This window comes from Budorcas taxicolor, chromosome 23 (assembly GCF_023091745.1).
Source record: "Budorcas taxicolor isolate Tak-1 chromosome 23, Takin1.1, whole genome shotgun sequence".
Taxonomy (NCBI): domain Eukaryota; kingdom Metazoa; phylum Chordata; class Mammalia; order Artiodactyla; family Bovidae; genus Budorcas; species Budorcas taxicolor.
The window spans coordinates 38,635,858-38,656,904 of NC_068932.1; the positions used below are offsets into that span (position 1 = coordinate 38,635,858).

The window sequence follows — 21,047 nt, forward strand, 5'->3', positions numbered from 1 at the left end:
GTGTGATTTGGGTTTGGAGACACAGAGAATCCAGAAGGAAGGATCCTGGAGCCACCCAAATAGTCTGGCTTCTTCCTATCGTTCAGATCTTTGTTCAAATATCCCTGAGGGAATCCTTCCTTAACACCCATTTCAGATCACCACAGGTCCATTCAACTCTTTAACAAACAGCACTATTTTACTGCAAGAGGCTTATCACTCTGGGCTGTTTTAGTCCCCCACTAGAATACTCTGTCTTGGTCAACCCTGCATTTCCAAAGCCAGTTTAAATCCTCAATAATTTTTTTTTCTGGGGGGGGGGGTATGTCTGGATGAATAAGCCAATGAATGAATGGGGATACCTTCCTTCCAACCCGACACCTCTTTGGGGCCAGACTGGCAGGCAGAGGTAGAATGAGGAAAGCCTGAGAGGCTAAGATCATGGCATCCGGTCCCATCACTTCATGGGAAATAGATGGGGAAACAGTGACAGACTTTATTTTGGGGGGCTCCAAAATCACTGCAGATGGTGACTGCAGCCATGAAATTAAAAGATGCTTGCTCCTTGGAAGAAAAGTTATGACCAACCTAGACAGCATATTAAAAAGCAGAGACATTGCTTTGCCAACAAAGGTCTGTTTAGTCAAAGCTATGGTTTTTCCAGTAGTCATGTATGGATGTGAGAGTTGAACTATAAAGAAAGCTGAGCGCCAAAGAATTGATGTTTTTGAACTGTGGTGTTGGAGAAGACTCTTGAGAGTCCCTTGGACTGCAAGGAGATCCAACCAGTCCATCCTAAAGGAAATCAATCCTGAATATTCATTGGAAGGACTGATGCTGAAGCTGAAACTCCAATACTTTGGCCACCTGATGCGAAGAACTGACTCATCTGAAAAGACCCTGATGCTAGGAAAGACTGGAGGCGGGAGAAGGGGACGACAGAGGATGAGATGGTTGGATGGCATCATTAACTCAATGGACATGAGTTTGAGTAAACTCCGGGAGTCGGTGATGGACAGGGAGACCTGGCGTGCTGCAGTCTATGGAGTCGCAAAGAGTCAGACAGGTCTGAGCGACTGAACCGAACTGAACTGAACTGAGGAGGCAGAGGATGAAGATCTGGGTTAGAGACAGGAGACAAGACTCGAGGGTGAGTCGCCTGGGGCGAAAGTAAGCTGAGAGGCAGGAAGTCCGGGAGAGCGGGTCTGGGAGGAGGTGTCTTCAGGGCAGGAGGCGGGGCCTGGATGAGGGCGAGGGGCGGGGCCTGGAGGGTGGGGCCTGCGAGCGGGTGGGGCTCCTGCGTGGGCGGGTTAGGAGGAGGGGCGGGGTCTACGGGCTGGGAGCTAGGATTTGCGCTCTGAGGTGGCGGCTGCTGCGGCGGAAAATGGCTGCTACCGAGGCTGCGGACACTCAGCTGATGCTCGGAGTCGGGCTGATCGGTGAGGACACAGGCACCCTGCCCCGCAGGCCCGCACCCAATTCCGTCTCCGCCTGGGCCCAGGGCGACCCCTGCTCCCGAGGCCTGCAGCACCGCCAGCGGTGGGGAGAGCGCGGCCCGCTCCAAGTTGGGCCTGGGCTGGGGACTGTGGGCCCGACCTCCTCGGCGCAGGGGCCGGGCTTGCAGTCCTGGGCCCGTGCGCCCGCGGCCTTGTTTGGGGCCTGCCCGGGCTGGGAGGCAGGGCGGGGGGACCCCGGAGACCTCCAGAGTTCTATGAGGGAAGTCCTTCTGGGTGCTCTGGGCTGCAGACGAGATTGGACATGAAAGCTTGACCGAGTTGCTCAGGCGATTCCCCGGTGAGGCCGAGGGCAGCCTGCAGGCCGCACGTATGTGAGGCTGCAGGGCCGGGGTCCCTCTGAGCGATGCAGAGACGGGCGCCACCCCGGCCCCCGGCTAGCCCCGGTCATGTGATCGAGCGGGGCCTGCTGCAGGCCCGGGGTGTTGCGCGTTCTGCATCGATTGTTTCCCGTTTGATTCTCACCTCGGCTCCAGGGGGTCTGGCTAATGTTTGATGCCCACTTCACGGAGCAGATGGAGGCCCAGGGTGTCATTTGTGCAAGAAGGCACACTAGGAAGTGGTGGACCCAGGAGGGGAACCCTTGCAGTCTAGCCCCAGAGCCCCACCTCATACTAGGGGAGACTGCCTGCATCCGAAGAGAGAAGTCGTGCATGTAACATGTAATATCATCATAGTGGGTGGAATCCCAGTTTCTTTTGAGGAAATCAATGTATAAGGAAGTGCGTTAGGATCTTTGGGCTGCCGGAAATGCATGCCCGAGACTTGTGCAATGGTTTTTGAAGCAACGTCCATCCTACAGCGACAGTGAGCATGGGGTTGGTTTAGGTGAACATCTGTCGTTCTCTGCATGCCATTGTCCTTTGCAAAAATATTCTCCAGAGATTTTCACATATACCTAAACCCTAGTGCTCAAGCAAGTTGCTTGGATTTAGCAAAACTGGTGGAAATGTGACTAAATGTTGCTGATTATTTTCACTGTCTCAAAGGAGTGCATTTATCTGGGAACAGATTCTGTGTTCATTTCTAATGTGATTTTAAAACTGTTTCAAAACAAAACCTAAGTACCTAAGACATCTTCCACTCCAGTGTTCTTGAGCTTCCCTTGTGGCTCAGCTGGCAAAGAATCAGCCCGCAATGCGGGAAACCTGGGTTCAATCCTTGGGTTGGAAAGATCCCCACTTCAGTATTCTGGCCTGGAGAATTCCATGGACTGTATAGTCCATGCGGTCCCAAAGAGTCACTCATGACTGAGCAATTGTCGTTAAGACTTCTTAGTCCTTGAAGGTACTTTTGAGTTAAGACTGAATTAAACCAAGACTTTATCTGGTATCAGCAAAGAAAAAGATGACTAGCTGCATTTTCAATTCATTAAAAAAAAATTTTCATGTTTACATGAATTTAAAAGGGATTGGCTTAAAATAATGGGGCTGAGTGGAACTCCTGCCCCTTATGACCGGAGGAGGACCAGGTGTTGATAATTGCTGAAGCTGAGTGATGGAGGTTCATTTTATCATTCTCTACTTTTTTTTTATACTTGACATTTTCATAATAAAAGTTTTTTTTAAGTCTGTTGATGAAAAACTGGATTTTTACTGATATATGTTCAGTTACTGTTTCTCTAAATTTTAGGCTGTTTTTTGCCTGGAGTTGTTTTTATTAGAAATTGCTCCTATTTTGTTGCTGAGGTGTTGACTTTGGTGAAACTTCATGTATGACTGTAAACCATTATTATTAAAATTTTAAATATAGACTTCATACTATCAGTACATAGCATGATATAACAGAGATTTCCCCATTTTCTTAATTTTCAGTTTTCAACAAACCCTTTCTATGTATTTATTAAACATACTTCCAACTAGATTGTAAGGTAAGGTGATTATACGTTTATGAGAATTTGTATGGGAGGAGATAGGGAAGACCCTGCTGCTGCTACTGCTGCTGCTGCTAAGTCACTTCAGTCGTGTCCAACTCTGTGCGACCCCATAGACGGCAGCCCACCAGGCTCCCCCGTCCCTGGGATTCTCCAGGCAAGAACACTGGAATGGGTTGCCATTTCCTTCTCCAATGCATGAAAGTGAAAAGTGAAAGTGAAGTCGCTCAGTCGTGTCCGACTCTTAGCGACCCCATGGAGCCTACCAGGCTCCTCCGTCCATGGGATTTTCCAGGCAAGAGTGCTGGAGTGGGTTGCCATTGCCTTCTCCAAGGGAAGACCCTACCAAACCTCTAAAGCTACGTTTTCACTCATGAATTGTTAGAAAAGCTTCTTCTTCAGGTGGCCTAAAATTCGAAATCAGGAGAGCTAGCTAATGGGACCAGGAGAGGTAGATGAGAACTGAGGGATGGGGGTGGGGGATCTCACATGCTTTGGGCTTCTTTGTAAAATGGGGTGTTGAAACTGATTCCACGAAGTGCTTATAAGTAACCAATCAATTCACTTCCTTGCTGCTGTTTGACATTCTCACAGTGACCATCTTTCCACCGTAGAAAAGGACACAAATGGAGAAGTTCTGTGGGTGTGGTGTTACCCTTCCACCACAGCTACTTTAAGGAATCTGCTGCTGAGAAAATGCTGCCTTACAGATGAAAACAAACTGCTCCATCCCTTCGTCTTTGGTCAGTACAGAAGAACATGGTTTTATATCACGACGGTTGAAGTTCCAGATTCTTCCATTTTGAAAAAGGTATGACTGTAGGAGGGTCAACAAAATGGAAAAATATTCTAAGTGATGTAAGATTATTCCAATAACCCTTAGCTTTAGACTTCCTCATTCGTAATATGTTTTGGGAAAATATTAAATATATGATTTTAATTGAGAATGTTCTCTTTCACATTTCACTCTCAATCATTACGTTGATTGGTATATATATATTGTTTGATTGACCTGTGGTTGGTATAGAGAAGCTTTTCCCAAGTTACACTGGATGGAGTAGAAATGTAGAAGAGTTTTCAAAGCCTTGACTCTGATTAAAAGTGGGAAGAAGTAATTTTCTGTAATTAAAAACTATTTTGAAGGATATAATTATCCTGGTTAAGAAAACTTTTTTATTGGTTTATGTTTGATAAGGGGATGTTAAGAATAGAGAAGATAACTAAGGAAATTTGTGTGTTCAGTAGACTTTGTGTGTGTGTTATTTGATATGGATACCATCAAGGTGACAGGCTAAAAGCCAGTAAGTGTGTGGTCATTTTGGACTTTCCTAGTCCTGCACAACCAGCAGGGTTTCTCAGAGAAAAGAATATTGGTACGGAGTGGCCGAGCCCCTGGTCGGCTTCCGGGTGATGACTTCTTTTTGCATTTCGGGGCTATTTCTATAGTCAGTCACCAGATGGTGTGAAGCATGTTCAGGATACCAGTTTAAATGTAAGGAATTACATTTAAAGTAAACAGGAAGGCAACAATTTAAAAACTGTAAGAGGTTTAAGACAAAACAGAGATTAATAATTAGAAAATGTGAATTGTAAAAAGATAATAATGGGAATAACAGGTATATGATGATCAGAAATCTGTGTGTCTAGTAATCGAGGCATATAAATAAATGAAGGTTATAACAATGCCCTTTAGCCTATATAACACCCTACAGAGACTTGAATATTTGCAGAACTGTATGATTTTTACTGAAACATATATATGTTGTTTTCCATCCTTCTATTTCATTAATGAAAAATAGTCACTAAGTGTTAGGTCTGATATAGCATTCCTAATTCTGCGCCAATGGGGGTTTTAAATAAAAACTCACATTTCTGACATTGGAAATATTTTTATGTTTTTGAGGAAAAGAATTCTAACTAAAAGGAAATTAAATATATGTATATATAATTTTTATGTATATATACACATAAAATATTTTTTATGTGTGTATATATTTATAAATAATATACACATAAAAGTATAAAGAGGCAAGTGAGGGCTTGTTACATTTTGGTCTTTTCTTTTTAATGCTGGTTTGTCTTATACAAGAGGCTTGTTAGGATGTAGTAATAAAGATTAATTCTATTAAAGTGTCTTTAAAGAGTGTACTTTTTTTTGTTTGTTTTGGACAGGTGACTCATTTTTCTATTGTTCTGACCGCCAAAGATTTTAATCCAGAGAAATATGCCGCCTTCACTAGGATATTGTGTAGGTCTGTATGAAAACTGTATTAAATGCTAATATACAAAAATGAGGATCTTACTCAATAGTCATGTAGCAGATTTCTACATGAGGAAGCGTATTTCAGCCTTCTGTTTGGATACTGTTTTCTAAAGAGGAATTCTGTCTTACTTCTATGGTACTGCTCCTGTTATCAGGGAAAATAATAGACGGGGGGAGAAAAGGCAGTTTGCACAACTGTTGTAGGTGCTGGGTATTTTGAGTCACTTGCCACTTTTGGCATTTTACTTCTGCTCATTTCCAAGCTGGAACTTCCCTTAGGACGGAAGTGGTAAGCTGGTTCATCTGTGTCAGTCTGTGTGTGGGAGTCATTGGGGAAGGCTAACAGGCATTTTGAATAATGCTTAAGGACAGGAAAATATTTTTTATCTGGAATGCTAAGGAGCTGAGAAACTGATGAACTGGTTAATCATGATTCAAGTGGACTCCTTCAGTTTCACAAGTGTTGCAAAAATTAATCTAAGTATACTAGTTTGCTTTCTTGCCTTGATAAGTGTATCTAGTGAAATTAATGAAATCTCTCTTATATATGAGAGACATTATCTTTTTCTTTAAACAAGACTTTTGCAGGGTTTCGGGTTTTGCTTTTTTTTTTTTTTTCTAATATTGTCACTAGATAGAATTATAATTCTATCTAGTGACAGTGTTATGTATTAACCTCAGGTTTACATCCAGTATGTAGATTTTTATGGGGGGGCGGGATAAGAAGCGTTGTTTTTGTTTTTCACACTATAAGCCTGATAAATGGTTGCATTTTTGCCATTTTTATATATGTATACACACACATACACAAAGTGTAAGAATACCGTCTCATGATCTAAATGTTACAGTTAGGGTATATTTTGACAAAATGAAGTTTTACTGTTTTTGCAGTCAGCTGTGATAAAAACTTCTTGCTCTCCATGAGATAAGTTCTAGGAGTGTGGCTCACTGTGGAATAGACACAGCTGTCTGCAAATAAGGCACTGACACAAAGGGAGATTGTTACTGTTAGGGTCACTATCTGGAAGCCATAAACTAAAGACACTGCAGAGGTGTTTTTGAACAGACGGTGGACTCCCATTTCATTTGATTGAGTTGAGATTAGGTTGCTCAGCTGAATTCGCTGGGAGATATTCTGGGCCCTTCTGGGCCTCTAAAGGCCAGGTAGCTTTAGACCGTACTTCCTGCCCTGGAGGAAGCCCAGAGGGTTTCTCAGCTTGTGCCGTGCTGTGACATTGTCACACTCTGAATTCTCTCCTCCTGTCACAGTTACAACAGGAATGAGGACTCAAGCTGATGCCAACCACTTCCTCTGCCCGCCCCCCGCTAACACCCTCAAGTGTTTGCCCTGGCACCTGTCCACACGCACGTGCTCTCTGCACACACACTCAGGCTCCCCATGAACACATGTGCCTCTTTACACACACAGAGATAAACACTTTTTCACTTTCCTTTTTTTATTTTTACTAAGGTATAGCTGATTTACAATGTTGTGTTAGTTAGAAAAGCACTTTTTGATGGCGGGAAGGTGCCCTCTCCCATTTCTGGTGCGAGGTGCCCTTCATGGCACGCTGCACACAGTGGCCAGGGAATCCCCACATGGCAGGGTCCATTCCCTCTGTGGGATCTGGGCCCGCTGCCATGACCCCTTTTTATAATTTTCAATTAATTTTTTAAATGAAATGTTATTTTATTTTTAAAATATGTAATCATTTTAATGGTGGCGTTTGGTTTTCTGCTCTGCTTTGGTAGTGGTAATGTAAGCACATAATAAAAAGAAATGCAAATAACACCAAAGGGTGTACAGTGAAGTCTAAGTCCCCTCTTTCCGCAGTTCCCAGTCTCCAGTTCTTCCTCCTGACCCCCCACCCCAGGGCAGCTCCTGAACTTGCCTTCCTTATGTCTTACTGGAGCTGTTTTCTTCATCTATAAGCACTGGATGAGTTCATGGGGTTGACTGTTTTCTCTACGTGACAGTTCACCATATTCATTATCCTTGGCCTCATTTCCCTCAGTGTGTGCACAAAAATAATTTTAAAACACTGACAGTTGATGAAATTTAACAAATAGTTAAATCCCATGCTTTTTTTCACTTAATCTACAATAAATATAGTTTTCAATTAAGCTGTCTTAAACAGTTATTTTATGTTCATCCCAATTTTGTACCCCTTCAGCTACTAAAATGCCCAAGTAGACCCAGGCCTGCTTCTCTAGAAGAGTTCACATTTAGTTTCTCACAGGAAGAGATTGCAGGGGACGGGCCTGATATCACATGTGAGCTGTAAATGTAGCCGGCTTCCTGTCAGCATTTTCTGGGCCTTTTTAATTTAATGAATGTATCTAGTGTGTATTTATCACCAGAAATTTGGAGGAGTTTGATTTCTTAATTATCTAAATATAGCTACCTCTGAGAACTCCAATAGTAAATATATGTTCTACAACTAATTGTTGCTTTCTCTGTGGACAATGCATAAACTCCTTTCTTATGAAAGGAAATCCAGCAATAAAACAGAGTTGTTAGGCCCAACGACACCACCTGTGAATGTAAGACATAAAAACAGATAAGGATACAGTATTCTTGAGAACAGCGGGGCCTCAGGAAGTCCTTAGTTCATTCTCTTGCCTAAGTGGACCTCACCCGGCCTCCCCAGATATAACGAGAGCTGACTTCACAGAACTGTTCAAGGTTTCTCCAGTGGTGGTTTAATTTTCTAATATGTTTTCCAAGTAAATTTATGGAAGTAACCATGTCATGAAAAGATACAGGCATTCAGAAGTATGTTAGCAAGTTGGCTCAGGTTCTTTAGAATGTACCCATGCCTGGCCTTAGTGCGTTACCCCAGGTGGTCTATGCTAACTAGAAGCACGCTTGCTTTTTTGTCCTTTCTCACAGAATGTACCTGAAGCATGGGAGTCCAGTTAAGATGATGGAGAGTTACATCGCGGTTCTCACGAAGGGTATATGCCAGAGTGAAGAAAATGGCTCTTTCCTTAGCAAGGACTTTGATACCCGAAAGGCATACCTTGCAGGTTCCATCAAAGGTAAAAAGAAAAAAAAAAAAAGATGCGAAAAAGAAACAAAAACCCATCCCAACAATAACAAAACCCCAGGCCAAGGACAGTCTCACATTAGAGTGTTATTTCCTCTTTCCACATGTTTTCATCTACATGATATTTGTTTCCTGTGCGGGAAGGTAGTTCTCCATTTCCTTATGTGGTTAGAACTCTGTCAGGAATGCAGACTTGTGTGGTGTTTCTTTCCATATGATTCCAACTGTCTATGGAGAGTTCTTTCATCTGCACGCTGAAGTTCGCAGGTCGAAGTCTCCACTGATTTCCATCATTTTCCTTTCCTTAGATCTTAGCAGTGACCTCTTCCTGTGGGGGAGCTAAAGCCCCTGCCCCAGTTCCCAGTCTAACTCCCTGCCTCTTTTTCCTTGCTGGAAAGTCCAGCCTAGAGCTGAGCCAAGAGTTTGTGTCCTTAAACAAGGAAAGAAAGAGGATTCTGCGGGCGATGCTGGTCTTCATTCTCATCCCTGATCCCACTGTTTCGTGTGGTATCTAAGCATCCTTGAGGTGTTAGGTGTTTGTCCAGCTGTCTCTCACAAGGACTTGTGCAGTGATGTGTATGTAGGTTTGGGGGATCAGTGAACCTTCTTTCTTAAACTTAAGCTTTCACGACCCCAAAGATGGTGATTCCCTTCATATAATTCCCCTTTCTTGTGAATCTGGCTTCACCTCTGCACCCAGCATCCAGTCCCTCATGGGAGTGGGTGTAGCTACTGTAGCACCCATCCTGGGGAGCAGATGTATGGAGTGATATGACCATCCACCAACTAAGGTGCTTCTGTACTTATAACATTTACCGAAATTTATTCTCTGTATTGAAAATAATTATGCGTTCATGTGATAAGAATTATTTCTGATAAAAACTTGATTTCCTTATATAATGTTTAATGCACTCACAATTTTTTTTTTGTTTTAAGACATTGTATCTCAGTTTGGAATGGAAACTGTTATCTTACACACAGCACTGATGCTAAAGAAAAGAATTGTCGTCTATCATCCCAAAATAGAAGCTGTCCAGGAGTTTACCAGGTATGATCTCTTATCATTAACAAGTGTAAACTTTGTTGGCAGCCACGTTGGGGTCCTCTGTGTCACTGTGGGCCCTGTTGCTTTGCACGTTGGAATAAATAAGATGTGTTAGCTTAGGGGTGAAATGCCACTTGGGTTTAGATTTCATATTCAAGGTCACTGAGTTTGAACAGATTCTTCTTTAAATTTTGAAATGTGAATATTTTGGAGCAGGAAGTTTGCACACATTCTCCTGCCAGAGAGTAGATATCAGCCTTGTAGCCATATGCTTTCTGTCCCAATTGCTCACCTGCCATAGGTTGCATAAAAACAGCCATGGACAGCCCATGCGTAGATGAATGAGCATGGCTGTGTTCCAGTGAAACCTTGCGTGCGAAGAAGGGCAGCGCACTCATGGGCTGTAGTTGCCTGACCCCTGTTTTTGGCAAGTTGTTCTTCCGTTACGTTTTATCGCAGGCTCTTATTTATATAGTAAATATAGATTTGTTTTGTTTTCTTTGCCAAATCTAACTTAGATTCGTTCTTAGATTCTTTTGTAAGAGCAGAGGAGCTAGCATTTATGCTGTTCACTGTATGTGAGGCGTTGTGTAAGCCACTTGGATGCATTAGACTTACTCACAAGAAGAACCCTGGGAGGAAGTGTGACTGCCCTGTGTATAGATAAGCAGATCGAGGCTAAGTGGTTAGATACTGAGAAGAAAAAAGGCTTGCTGGGCAGAAAGACCTGGGGTAAAGTCCTGGGAGACAACTTCTTAGCCTTGTGACCACGTAAAGGATATGTAATGTTTTTACACCTCAGTTTCTTTATCTGTGAAATGAAACTGGTAATACCCACCTCATAAGCTTGGTTTCAGGATTGGAAATAATTTGTGTAACATGCTCAGCACGTGCCTTGCACATTGTGTGCACTCTAGAAATGACTACGATTGTTAGGATGGTGATTGCCTTAGGTCACAGTGATGGGGCCAGAATTGTTATCCTGCCCTCACTCCCAAATTCTGTGTTTTTCCACCCATTTTCCCTCTTCCTCTACATTTATGCAAACCTGAGTGTCCTCAGTTTCTGAGATGTCTAGTAGGCCACCAGAGGGTTCACAAAACCACAGGTGCATTCAACGCATACTTCTTCCTGAATGAAGTAGCTGTCTCACTGAAAGTTTTTTAAGAAAACTTATTTTCATATAAAAACAAACACAAAGTAGTTTGCAAGTTTGGCTGGAATTTTAAATATGAAATGGGAGGCTTCAAAAAAATTTCTTGCTTGCAGGGCCCACTTTGGATTTTACCCCCAGACCGCTTCTGTGGCGGCCTGCAGAGTGGGGCATTGGGAAGAGCACTTTATTATTACTGTTGTTTTGGCTGCCTTGTGAGGCATGTGGGATACTCCCTAAGCAGGGATGGAACCTGCACCCCCTGCAGTGGAAGGCAGAGTCTTAATCACTGGACCACAGGGGGACACTTTAAAAGCATCATTCCTTTCGGCTCAGATGATAAAGCATCTGCCTACAACGCAGGAGACCTGGGTTCGATCCCTGGGTGGGGAAGATCCCCTGGAAAAGGAAATGGCAACCCACTCCAGTGTTCTTGCCTGGAGAATCCCATGGATGGAGGAGCCTGGTAGGCTACAGCCCATGGGGTCGCAAAGAGTCGGACATGACTGAGCGACTTGACTTTTACTTTCTTTCCACCATGGAGATCTTTTGAAACTAATACCTTCAGTTTTTTGTAGCTTATCAGACAAAACACTTGGGCTTCCCTGGTGGTTCAGTGGTAAAGAATCCACCTGCCAGTATAGGAGACTCGGGAGTTCGATCCCTGGGTCAGGAAGATCCCCTGGAGAAGGAAATGGCAACACTCCAGTTTTCTCGCCTGGGAAATCCCATGGACAGAGGAGCCCGGTGGGCTACAGTCCACGGGGTCACAAAGAGTTGGACACAACTGAGCAACTAAACAACAGCAAAACACTGCGTTACTTTACTTTGAAGCCTTGAGGTGTTGGCACAGTGAGCGTTTGTTCTTCTGCATCCGGAAGCCAGTTTCCTCCCCCAGAAGAGGGAACAGGATGGGCAGAGGCCCAGGGGTGGGCTGACAACCATCTGTGTTCTCACTTTGATTCCCCAGGACTCTGCCTGCCCTGGTATGGCATCGACAGGACTGGACCATACTTCACTCCTACGTGCACCTGGATGCCGATGAACTGGAAGCCCTACAGATGTGCCCAGGTAGGCAGCAGGCTCCCAGGGGAGGGGAGGAGAAGCTCAGCTTTAACCAGGGTTGTTGTTTGTTTGGGGGAGGATTTTGTTTTGTTTTAATTTTAGAGCATTCCTAAGGAGAATGTTGCCCTTTCCTGGTAGATCAGATAGTAAAAATCTGCCTGCAATGTGGGAGACCTGGCTTCAATCCCTGGGTTGGGAAGATTCCCTGGAGGAAGGCATGGCAACCCACTGTATTCTGGCCTGGAGAATTCCCATGGACCAAGGAGCCTGGTGGGCTGCACTCATTGGAGTTGCAAAGAGTTGGACGCAACTGAGCGACTAAGCACAACATAGCAAGGGGAATGATTATTTAGTATTGATTATTTAGTATTTCTTTGGTAAATGCAGCCAGTTGTTTTTTCCCTTAAAAAGTTTTTTTAATTAAAAAAATTTGTACACCTGAAACTAATAAAACGTTGTAAATCAATTATACTCTAATAAAAATTATAAAATTAAAAGAAATTGATAAAATACACAAAATCACCTAAAAGTTACCACCATTTTCATTTTCCTTTTTATGGAGTGGGGCATGTTTCAAGACTTGTGGGATCTTAGTTCTCTGAGCAGGGATTGAACCTATACCCCCTGCAGTAGAAGCATAGACTTAGCCACTGGACTGCCAGGGAAGTCTCCCCTCATGGTATCTTTTGATGAATAGAAATCTTAATGTGTTGGGGTGTTTTTAGACTTATGATTTTATCTTTTATATTTTGCTTAAGAAAATTTCTATCCCAATGGCAGAAAGATATTCTCCTATATTTTCTTGTAAAAATTTATAAAGTTTTTTCTTCATTTAAGCCTTTAATCTACCTGTAATTACTATTTTTGTAAGTAGGATGTGAGTTTCACTATTTCAGTTTTTTCCATCTGGATAGCAACTTGGCTCAGGAACACTTACTGAATAGTGTCCTCTCTCTCCAGGAATCTGCAGTATCATTTTTTTGTAATATTTGATATATGATTTTATATATCAGAAATCATGGTTTTATGAACCATATTTGATACATGACTTTGGTCATCATATATCACGTTTTCTTATACCTGAGGGAATCTTTGTCTGGGTGCTCTGTGGTAGGTTTTTGCTTTTGTTACTGCTGTTGTTTTTTAAATGTTCTCACTTGGTAAAGTAAAATTGGTCCAAAAAAACAGTTTATTTTAATTGTATTGATCTGTGAAATCTGAAGTCAGGGAACCTTTAACACCAGTTCCAAAAGTCTGCTGACTCCTTTTTGCTCATTTGTTTTTGTCTGTACTGGGTCTGCTGCTGCACCCAGGCTTTCTCTAGTTGCAGCGAGCGGGGTTTGCTCTCCAGTCGCGGTGCGCAGGCTTCTCATTGTGGTGGCTTCTCTCGTTGCGGCTCATGGGCTCTGGGGCACACAGGCTTCAGTTGTTGCGGCCCACGGGCTTAGTTGTCCCACGGCATGTGGAATCTTACTGGAGTAGGGGTCAAACCCACGTCCCTTGCATTGGCAGGTGGATTCCTAACCGCTGGACCACCTGGGAAGTCCCGTCTGCTGATTCTTGAGTTGCTTTGATTCCTCTAGTGTTTACTGTATCTGATCTAAAGTTGGTGACGATGATGCTGTTTCTTCCATGCTATCCCTGAGGAACCTGAGTGTTTGGCTGTGACTTCTTGGCAACAGAGACCTGGGAGGGGACAGTGGTCAAGAGAATCCTTGCTACACGCTGTTTTCTCTGTCACTCGCTTTTAAAGACTTAATTTTTTATTTGGCCGCACAGATAAAGACCTGTGGGATCTTAGTTCTCCAACCAAGGATTGAACCCGGGACCCAGCAGTGAAAGCACCGAGTCCTAACCACTGGACCACCAGGGAATTCCCTCCTCTGTCATTCTTGACCCAAATAGTGACAACTAAAAAGCTGATGCTTTACTTCAGCCTTCTTCCCTGACATAAAATCTAATTTGGGGACATTCTGAGGGGTGTGTGAGTTTCTTCAGACAGTTGGCAATAATGTCACCTTAAGAAATACCACGGATACAGCTTAAATGCCCTGGATAAGTAACGCAGAGAAGAAAAGCAGCTGATGAGCTCTTAGACTCACTCCCGTTTTGGTATGTTCACAGTGTGATTTCCTCCTTCTCCAGTAATGCTGGTCCTCCCTGTAACACAGGTTACATCGCTGGATTTGTGGACTTGGAGGTGAGCAATAGATCAGACCTGTACGATGTGTTTGTGAATCTGGCAGACAGTGAGATCACCATTGCCCCGCTCGCAAAAGGTTAGTTCTCTGTTCTCTATTGTTGACACTGGATATAAGCCAAAAACAGTTGTATTTTTTAGGCTGATTCTCATTGCTTAAATACTTAAGTACTCACCTGTTGTGCTGGATGGATTTTTCTGTGTCTAGAACACAGCACTCATTCCAGTAGACCTAACGGTTAAGGATACGTGTGAGTGCTTATGCTGTATGGTATGTATATATTAGTAAGATCAATGGTCTGTTCCTCTTGTTTCTCCACTTTTGTGTTTAAACAAAGTGTATTTGTTATCTATCACTGCATAACAGATGACTGCTAAACATTGTGATTTAAAACACCAAATACTTATTATCTCAAAGTTTTGGTGGGCAAGAATTTAGGAGGGACTTAGCTAGGAGGTGCTGGCTCAGGGTCTCTCATGAGGTTTTAATCAAGATGTTGCCAGGGCTGCGGTCAAATGACAGCTCAGCTGGGGCAAAGAGGATCCCTTTGCAAGCTTGCTCACACGGCTGTGGACAGGCGGCCTCACCACAGGGGCCTTTCCCTAGCACAGCTTGAGTGTTCTCAGCACGTGACTACTGGTCACACCAACAGTAATTCAAGACAGGGGGCCACAGTGTCTTCTGCAACCTAGTCTCGGAAGTCACATACCGTCACTTCCTCTGTATTCTATTTGTTTAAGCAGGTCATTAAGGGAAAAGAATTTAGATTCCACCTCATGAAGGACAAAGTATCAAAGAGTGTGCAGCCATCTTTTACTACGCAAGGGTTGAATATGACTCCTATGTGGAAAATCTTTTTGAACAATGTCTCAGTAAACGCCAGGGAATGAATATTCTTGGAGGCTAAAGACCAAGAAAGGGTGCTCTAGTGTCATAGGGTCACTTCTGGAAACTGTAAATCATCCTAAATTACAGCTGCATAAAGTAGAAAAGGTTTGGGTTTTATACATTTTGAGCCCAGGACATTGTGCAGTCTTGGCTTTAGATGAGAATTACCGGTAACAGCTTTTGTGTTGTCATTTTATCTTTCTCCTAAAATTGGGAGCAGCTGAATGCTAGCCAGTGAGGGATATTTGTTAGCTAGGTTCTGATTATGTGAGGCTTTATCTAGCAACCTCCAATTAATAGAACTAAAACCTGTTTTCTCTTAATTCACTTGGAAATTGCAAGCATAAAACGTATTCATGGTGAAAAATTCAAAATATAGTATCAGGTCTTTAGGAGATGTTGCCTTTTGTAAAGCTGGAGTGGTAGAAATCTAGCTGTGGCCAGGGCCAGTGAAACTGCTGAAGCGTTAGGACCGGAAAGCATGGCCGCTCCCTGCTGTGCCCTGCGGCTCTGAGTCAGTGACATGGGCTCATCCCTGTGGAGTCTGTCCCTCTCGAGTGTTAAACAGAAATCTCTTGTTAACCTGCTTGCTGCAGAAAATAGCAATGTAGATACTGGGTTGGCTAAAAAGTTCGTTACAGAAAAACCTGAACGAACTTTTTGGTCAGCCCATAATTACTGTAACTTAGGTTGCTGCCTTGGCTCATTCCTAAAGGCCTTTACACCGTGATTGTTGAGATGCTTCTGCAGAACTGACAGGAAGCACTGCTTTCACAATATTCCTGCCAGAAAGATAAACATGAATTCCCAACTGTGAAGACGTGGACAGGAAAGTCAGGCTCTTGGCTTACAGTCACAACCTACACGTAGTCAGTTTTCATTAGGTTTTTGTCTAGAAAGAAAAAGTTCTTACCAGAATTTTGGTCTGGTGTTGGTGTATTTTTACTTTGGACATGAAGTATATAAATCATGATCGTGCCTTGCCTTCTGTTATGTCGTCGTATTTGTGTGTAGTCAGTTCAGTTCAGTCGCTCAGTCATGTCCGACTCTTTGCGACCCCATGGACTGCAGCACAGCGGGCCTCCCTGTCCATCACCAACTCCCGGAGCCTACTCAAACTTATGTCCATTGAGTCATTGATGCCATCCAACCATCTCATCTGTATGTAGTAACAGGATGGAGATGTGGGGGCTTGTCAATTGTTTTTTCAGAATCCCCTCTGTACAGTCATTTGGGTTGCCATGTAGATGATTATTTTTCATTTTGTAAATGTCTAAACATTCACATAACATATTCTTCTTGATCTCACCAGAGGCCATGACAATGGGCAGGCTGCATAAAGAAATTGGTCAGTTAATTGTCCAGTCGGCAGAAGATCCAGAGAAGTCAGACAGCCAAGTAATACAGGTAATGCCTTCATCTTCCCACTGACGGGGTCCCGAAAAGTCCCGCTTGGCAGCGGCAGGTTATCTGCTGCCCACGTAGTGAAGTGAGTGGAGAGGCCCATGGGCAGCTGCTCAGAGGAGGTCTTCAGGATGGGCCCGATGAAGTTGAGCCAGTTGGTCACCAGGCTCCAGGGAGAGACTGATACAGGGGGCTGCTGCCCACGTCAGGCAGTTGTTGTGAAAGCTGTAGCCACCGAGGGGCGGGCGGGGCCACAGGTTTGGTGGGCACTTGCCAGCAACGCCTTTCTCTCAGTGCTGGTAGCCCATCCAGCCATGGCCGGGAAGGGTGGGCGGGTTTCGTCCTGAGAACCCAGATTCTTATGACTGTCCTACTGGACAGAGGGTCACTACCCACCTATTCCACCGTCAACAATGGAGTGAAAACAGTGTTGGTGAAATGTGTAAATTTGAGTTTTGAATTACAGTGTTTTTCATGGACTAAAAATGATCCATAGATGGTTCAGTATAATGTATGACGTAGTGCCTGGTATGTATTCAGAATTCAAAAAATGTCCGAATGAATTAATGATATCAACAAACCAGGAAAGAGACATGACTTTAATGCGAGCCCTGCTGAGTCCTCACTCAGCGTCCCAAAGGGAACGTCAGTCGGTGAAGGGGAAGGAAAACCTTTGTGGTGGGTGCTGGGCTGCTCATCCCAGGCAGGAGGCGACTCTGGGAAGAGATTTGTTCTAAAAATAATAGCAGATTCCTCAAAGAGCCAAACACAGCATTAATATAGATTTGGTAATTCTATATTAAAAATTGAAAACAGGAACTCAAATATTTATGTACCCGTGTCCATAGTAGCATTATTCACAATGGCCAAAAGGTAAAAACAGCCTAGATGTTCATCAGCGGACGGATAGGCAAACAACATGTAGTGTGCACATATGGTGGCATGTTATTCAGCCTTAGAATGAAGCGCTGACGTGTGCTACAGCATGCATGAGCCTTGAAAACATTATGCTGAGTGAAGGACGCCAGTCACGAGAGGACAGATGTTTTGATTCCACTAGTACCTATTAATAGAATAGGCAAGTTCATAGAGGCAGAAAGTACAATGGTGATTGTCAGGGTCTAGGGGGGCCGGTGGGGGGTTATTGTTTAATGTGTACAGAGTTTTGGTTTAGGATGATGAGAAAGTTCTGGGAATGGGTAGTGGTGATGGCTGCACATGATGAAAGTACTTAAAACGCCACTGAGTTGTGCACTTAAGGAAAAAAAAAAGGTTAAAATATTCCCCCCACGCCCGCCACCGCTGCTGCGCAAAGTTAGCCGTGACATTTATTTTTTTGTTGTTTTAAATTTGTTGCATTTTTTATAATTTACAGATAGAATTAGTCTGATAAACTTAAAAAATAGCAGGAAAATTTCTGGAGAGCTATTCAAATTTTTGGACACTAGTGTATTGTATATTTTCCTATTCTGTTAAAGGATATCTCCCTAAAAACAAAAGAAATCTTCACCAACCTGGCTCCATTTTCAGAAGTTTCGGATGATGGAGAAAAGCGAGTGCTCAACTATGAGGCACTAAAGCAAAGACGATTTCCACCAGCCACAGAAAACTTCCTCTACCATCTAGCAGCCGCAGAGCAAATGCTGAAAATCTGACGGTGGGACAGAATGTATCACTGATGACTGATCTAAAGCCCTAGCACCATGATTATCCATTAACTATGTAAAATACTGGAAATAACCAAGAAAATGTTATATTTTTATTGTTTTATTTGAAAGCATTGTAATTTGACCTGAAAAAGCACTGAAACACACATGAAAACACTTCTGATTTCCTATCTGATTAATTTCATGCCTACTCTCAATGTTTACAAAGTGCTGTAACCACCTATCTATGTAACTTTATAAAAGCCCGTCATCCCGGGGTAAGAGCAGAGCAGCTCTGTCAAGTTCTCCCTCAAATCGCAGCAAATCTGAAGGCCTTCATTATTGCAAGTTCCAGTTTATCTCATTGGGTAGCCACAAACTAACGATTTATTTTCAGAAAGCTGCCTGAAAGTTTGCTTTGAATTCTTCTAGGAAGAACTTTAATTCCTCATGAGAACTCCACTTTCTGAGCCAAACTACTAAGTTCTCTGCAGAACCGTCTAGAAGATCATTCAAAAGACCCTGCAGTTGCACTTTCTTGTAAAAGAAAATTTTTTTTCTTAGCCTTTGACTATTTTGCCTATATTACAAGGGTTTTGCCTAGATTTTATACTTCAGTAGACAACTTTAATAATCCATATTTATACTGTTGCAGAGGTAAGCATTTGGCAAATTTAAGCCATGAGTACTCTTTAATTAACCTAGTTGCTAGCAATATTCTTTTGAAAAAAGAGGCCAGTCCTTATGTAGTAGCATAAGAGAAGCAGCCCATTTTGAATATAAATGTCTGACTGAAACAGCAACCTTATATAATTGGCGAGGGAGTGTGAGAATTAACTTCTTGTAAAGGCCAAAACTAGAGAATATCTTCAAACAACATCAGTAAAAATAATTTGGCCACATATGAAGGTATCCATTCTCGTTTAATTAGGTACCTTTTTCATAATTGGAGACCTAAAAATTGCAAAATAAGCATGGGGGTCGAAATTATGTTCTTGTTATATGTATTCATATTAATTATGACAGGTTATTTTTTTCACTCAGTACTCTTGTCCTCAGAAATCTTAACCAGAAAAATGTTTGCAGAAAAACTTGTCTTTATTGGATCTTTCATGTATCCTGGGTGATAGACATTTGTTAAGGGAAAAAATTTTTAAACAGCCCCTTCTTGGTTGGTGTCAGGGGAGGATTTGAAGTGAAATGATGTTTACTGGGGCAAACAATTGAAAATTAAATCTGCACTTTATGAAAATGAATATAACGTCTTTTTCACCTTCATTTTTTTTTCATATATTACTGTATTCGCTCATGATCAAAGTTGTTGAAATGACAAATTTATGATACAGAAATAAAGTGAAATATTTTGATATTCAGCACTTTTAGGCATAAATTGTGCCCTTTCTCCCCACTCCAACCAAACGAAAGAAAAAACCCTCTCTGTCAAATGCGGATCCTCTGGGGATTATCCGAAGACCTATAGGAATGTTCAAGCAGTCTGGCTCCTTCCACCCCTGCCTTGGCCCTTCTGTCCTTACCTGGTCCTCCTCTATGCCCCCTTCCTGGAGCTGACTGTAAGGTCCAAGTGTCAGGTTTGAAAAGATGTCCTCCCATTACTACTGTATCATCGATCAGTGGCTGAATCTTCACTTGGAGCCTTTGCACATTTGTCATTTTGTTTAGGAGAAACTTGTGGCTATGTGGAGCTGACTGGTAGATCATTTTGACTGGTTTTGTCCTTTTAGGCTGTGGTGAAACACCTTTTACCAAATTTGGAGATAACTCATTGTGGCCTAGGGAAAACTGAAAGCCCCAGGTGCATTTTTTTTTTAAGATGTATTTTTTCGGCTGTGGTGAGTCTTCATCAGTGCACGCAGGCTTTCTCTAGTTGCAGTGAGCGGTGGCTACTCTCCACTGCAGCGTGAGGGCTTCTCACTGCGGGGACTTCTTGTGGAGCGTGGGCTTGTAGGGCTCACAGGCTTCAGTGGTTTCAGCTTCCAGGCTCGAGAGCACAGGCTCAGTAGTTGCACAGCACGGGCTTAGCTGCTTCACGGCCTGTGGGATCTTCCCAGACCAGAGATCAGACTGGTGTCCCTAGCATTGCAAGGCAGGTTCTTAACCACTGGACCCCCAGGGAAGCCCCACAGGTGTGTTCTGAGATGACTTGGGGCAGGGTGTGTTAGAAACATCCTCCACCCAGTACACAAACATGGGTGCCTATTCTACACTGTGCCCTGTGTATCATATCCTGGGTCTTCCTTGGTGCCCATGACAATGGTTCTTATTCTCAAGATGCACCGTCTGTGGGGGCATAGGGTCAGCAAACAGGCCATGGCATGGCTGTGTGGCAAGTGCTAGGTGAGACATGAGCGCTGTGGGAGCACACTGGCCGCTGCTAAGTTGCTGCTAAGTCGCTTTGGTCGTTTCCGACTCTCTGCGACCCCGTGGACAGCAGCCCATCAGGCTCCCCCCTCCCTGGGATTCTCCAGGCAAGAACACTAGAGTGGGTTGCCATTTCCTTCTCCAATGCATGAAAGTGAAAAGTGAAAGTGAATTCGCTCAGCTGTGTCCAACTCTTAGCTACCCCATGGACTGCAGCCTACCAGGCTCCTCCGTCCATGTGATTTTCCAGGCAAGAGTATTGGAGTGGAGTGCCATTGAGCACACTGGAGGGGCACCTAATTCAGTCCTGTGAATCCTGGAAGGCTCCCTGGAGGAAAGTGATTGATGTCCAAGTCAGACTTGACGGCCAGGGAGAGGTTAACCTGGAACAGAGGGAACAGCGTGTGGGAAGGCTCAGAGACACTGATGGATGTCAGTCCAGTGTGAGGAGCGGGAGTGGCAGTCTTCTACCTGCCATGGCAAGGAATTTAGACTTGATCCTGGTGTACTGGGAAGCCGTTTAAGGCTTTTAAGCAGCTGTGGTTTAGCAGACCAGGCTAGAAATGGATTGATGAGCAGTACCAGCA

The 21,047-nt window shown here is 43.5% G+C and overlaps 1 protein-coding gene across 1 annotated transcript; it reads left to right on the top strand.

Annotated features, from left to right (window-relative positions):
* Positions 1 to 1,314: 1,314 nt before the first annotated feature.
* DENND10 (DENN domain containing 10) lies at positions 1,315 to 19,317 on the top strand. The gene is made up of 9 exons (XM_052660937.1): positions 1,315 to 1,418; positions 3,981 to 4,177; positions 5,539 to 5,618; positions 8,523 to 8,671; positions 9,616 to 9,727; positions 11,848 to 11,948; positions 14,114 to 14,221; positions 16,344 to 16,438; positions 17,914 to 19,317. The coding sequence occupies exons 1-9, from the start codon at positions 1,364 to 1,366 to the stop codon at positions 18,088 to 18,090; spliced, it is 1,074 nt and encodes a 357-aa protein (XP_052516897.1). The 5' UTR covers positions 1,315 to 1,363; the 3' UTR covers positions 18,091 to 19,317.
* The last annotated feature ends 1,730 nt before the right edge of the window (positions 19,318 to 21,047 follow it).

Coding starts and splice junctions, on each gene's coding strand:
- DENND10 (XM_052660937.1), top strand. CDS start 1,364: ATGGCTGCTACCGAGGCTGCGGACACTCAGCTGATGCTCGGAGTCGGG. Junction 5,619..8,522: donor TTCACTAGGATATTGTGTAG/GTCTGTATGAAA, acceptor CCTTTCTCACAG/AATGTACCTGAAGCATGGGA. Junction 8,672..9,615: donor CCTTGCAGGTTCCATCAAAG/GTAAAAAGAAAA, acceptor TTTTGTTTTAAG/ACATTGTATCTCAGTTTGGA.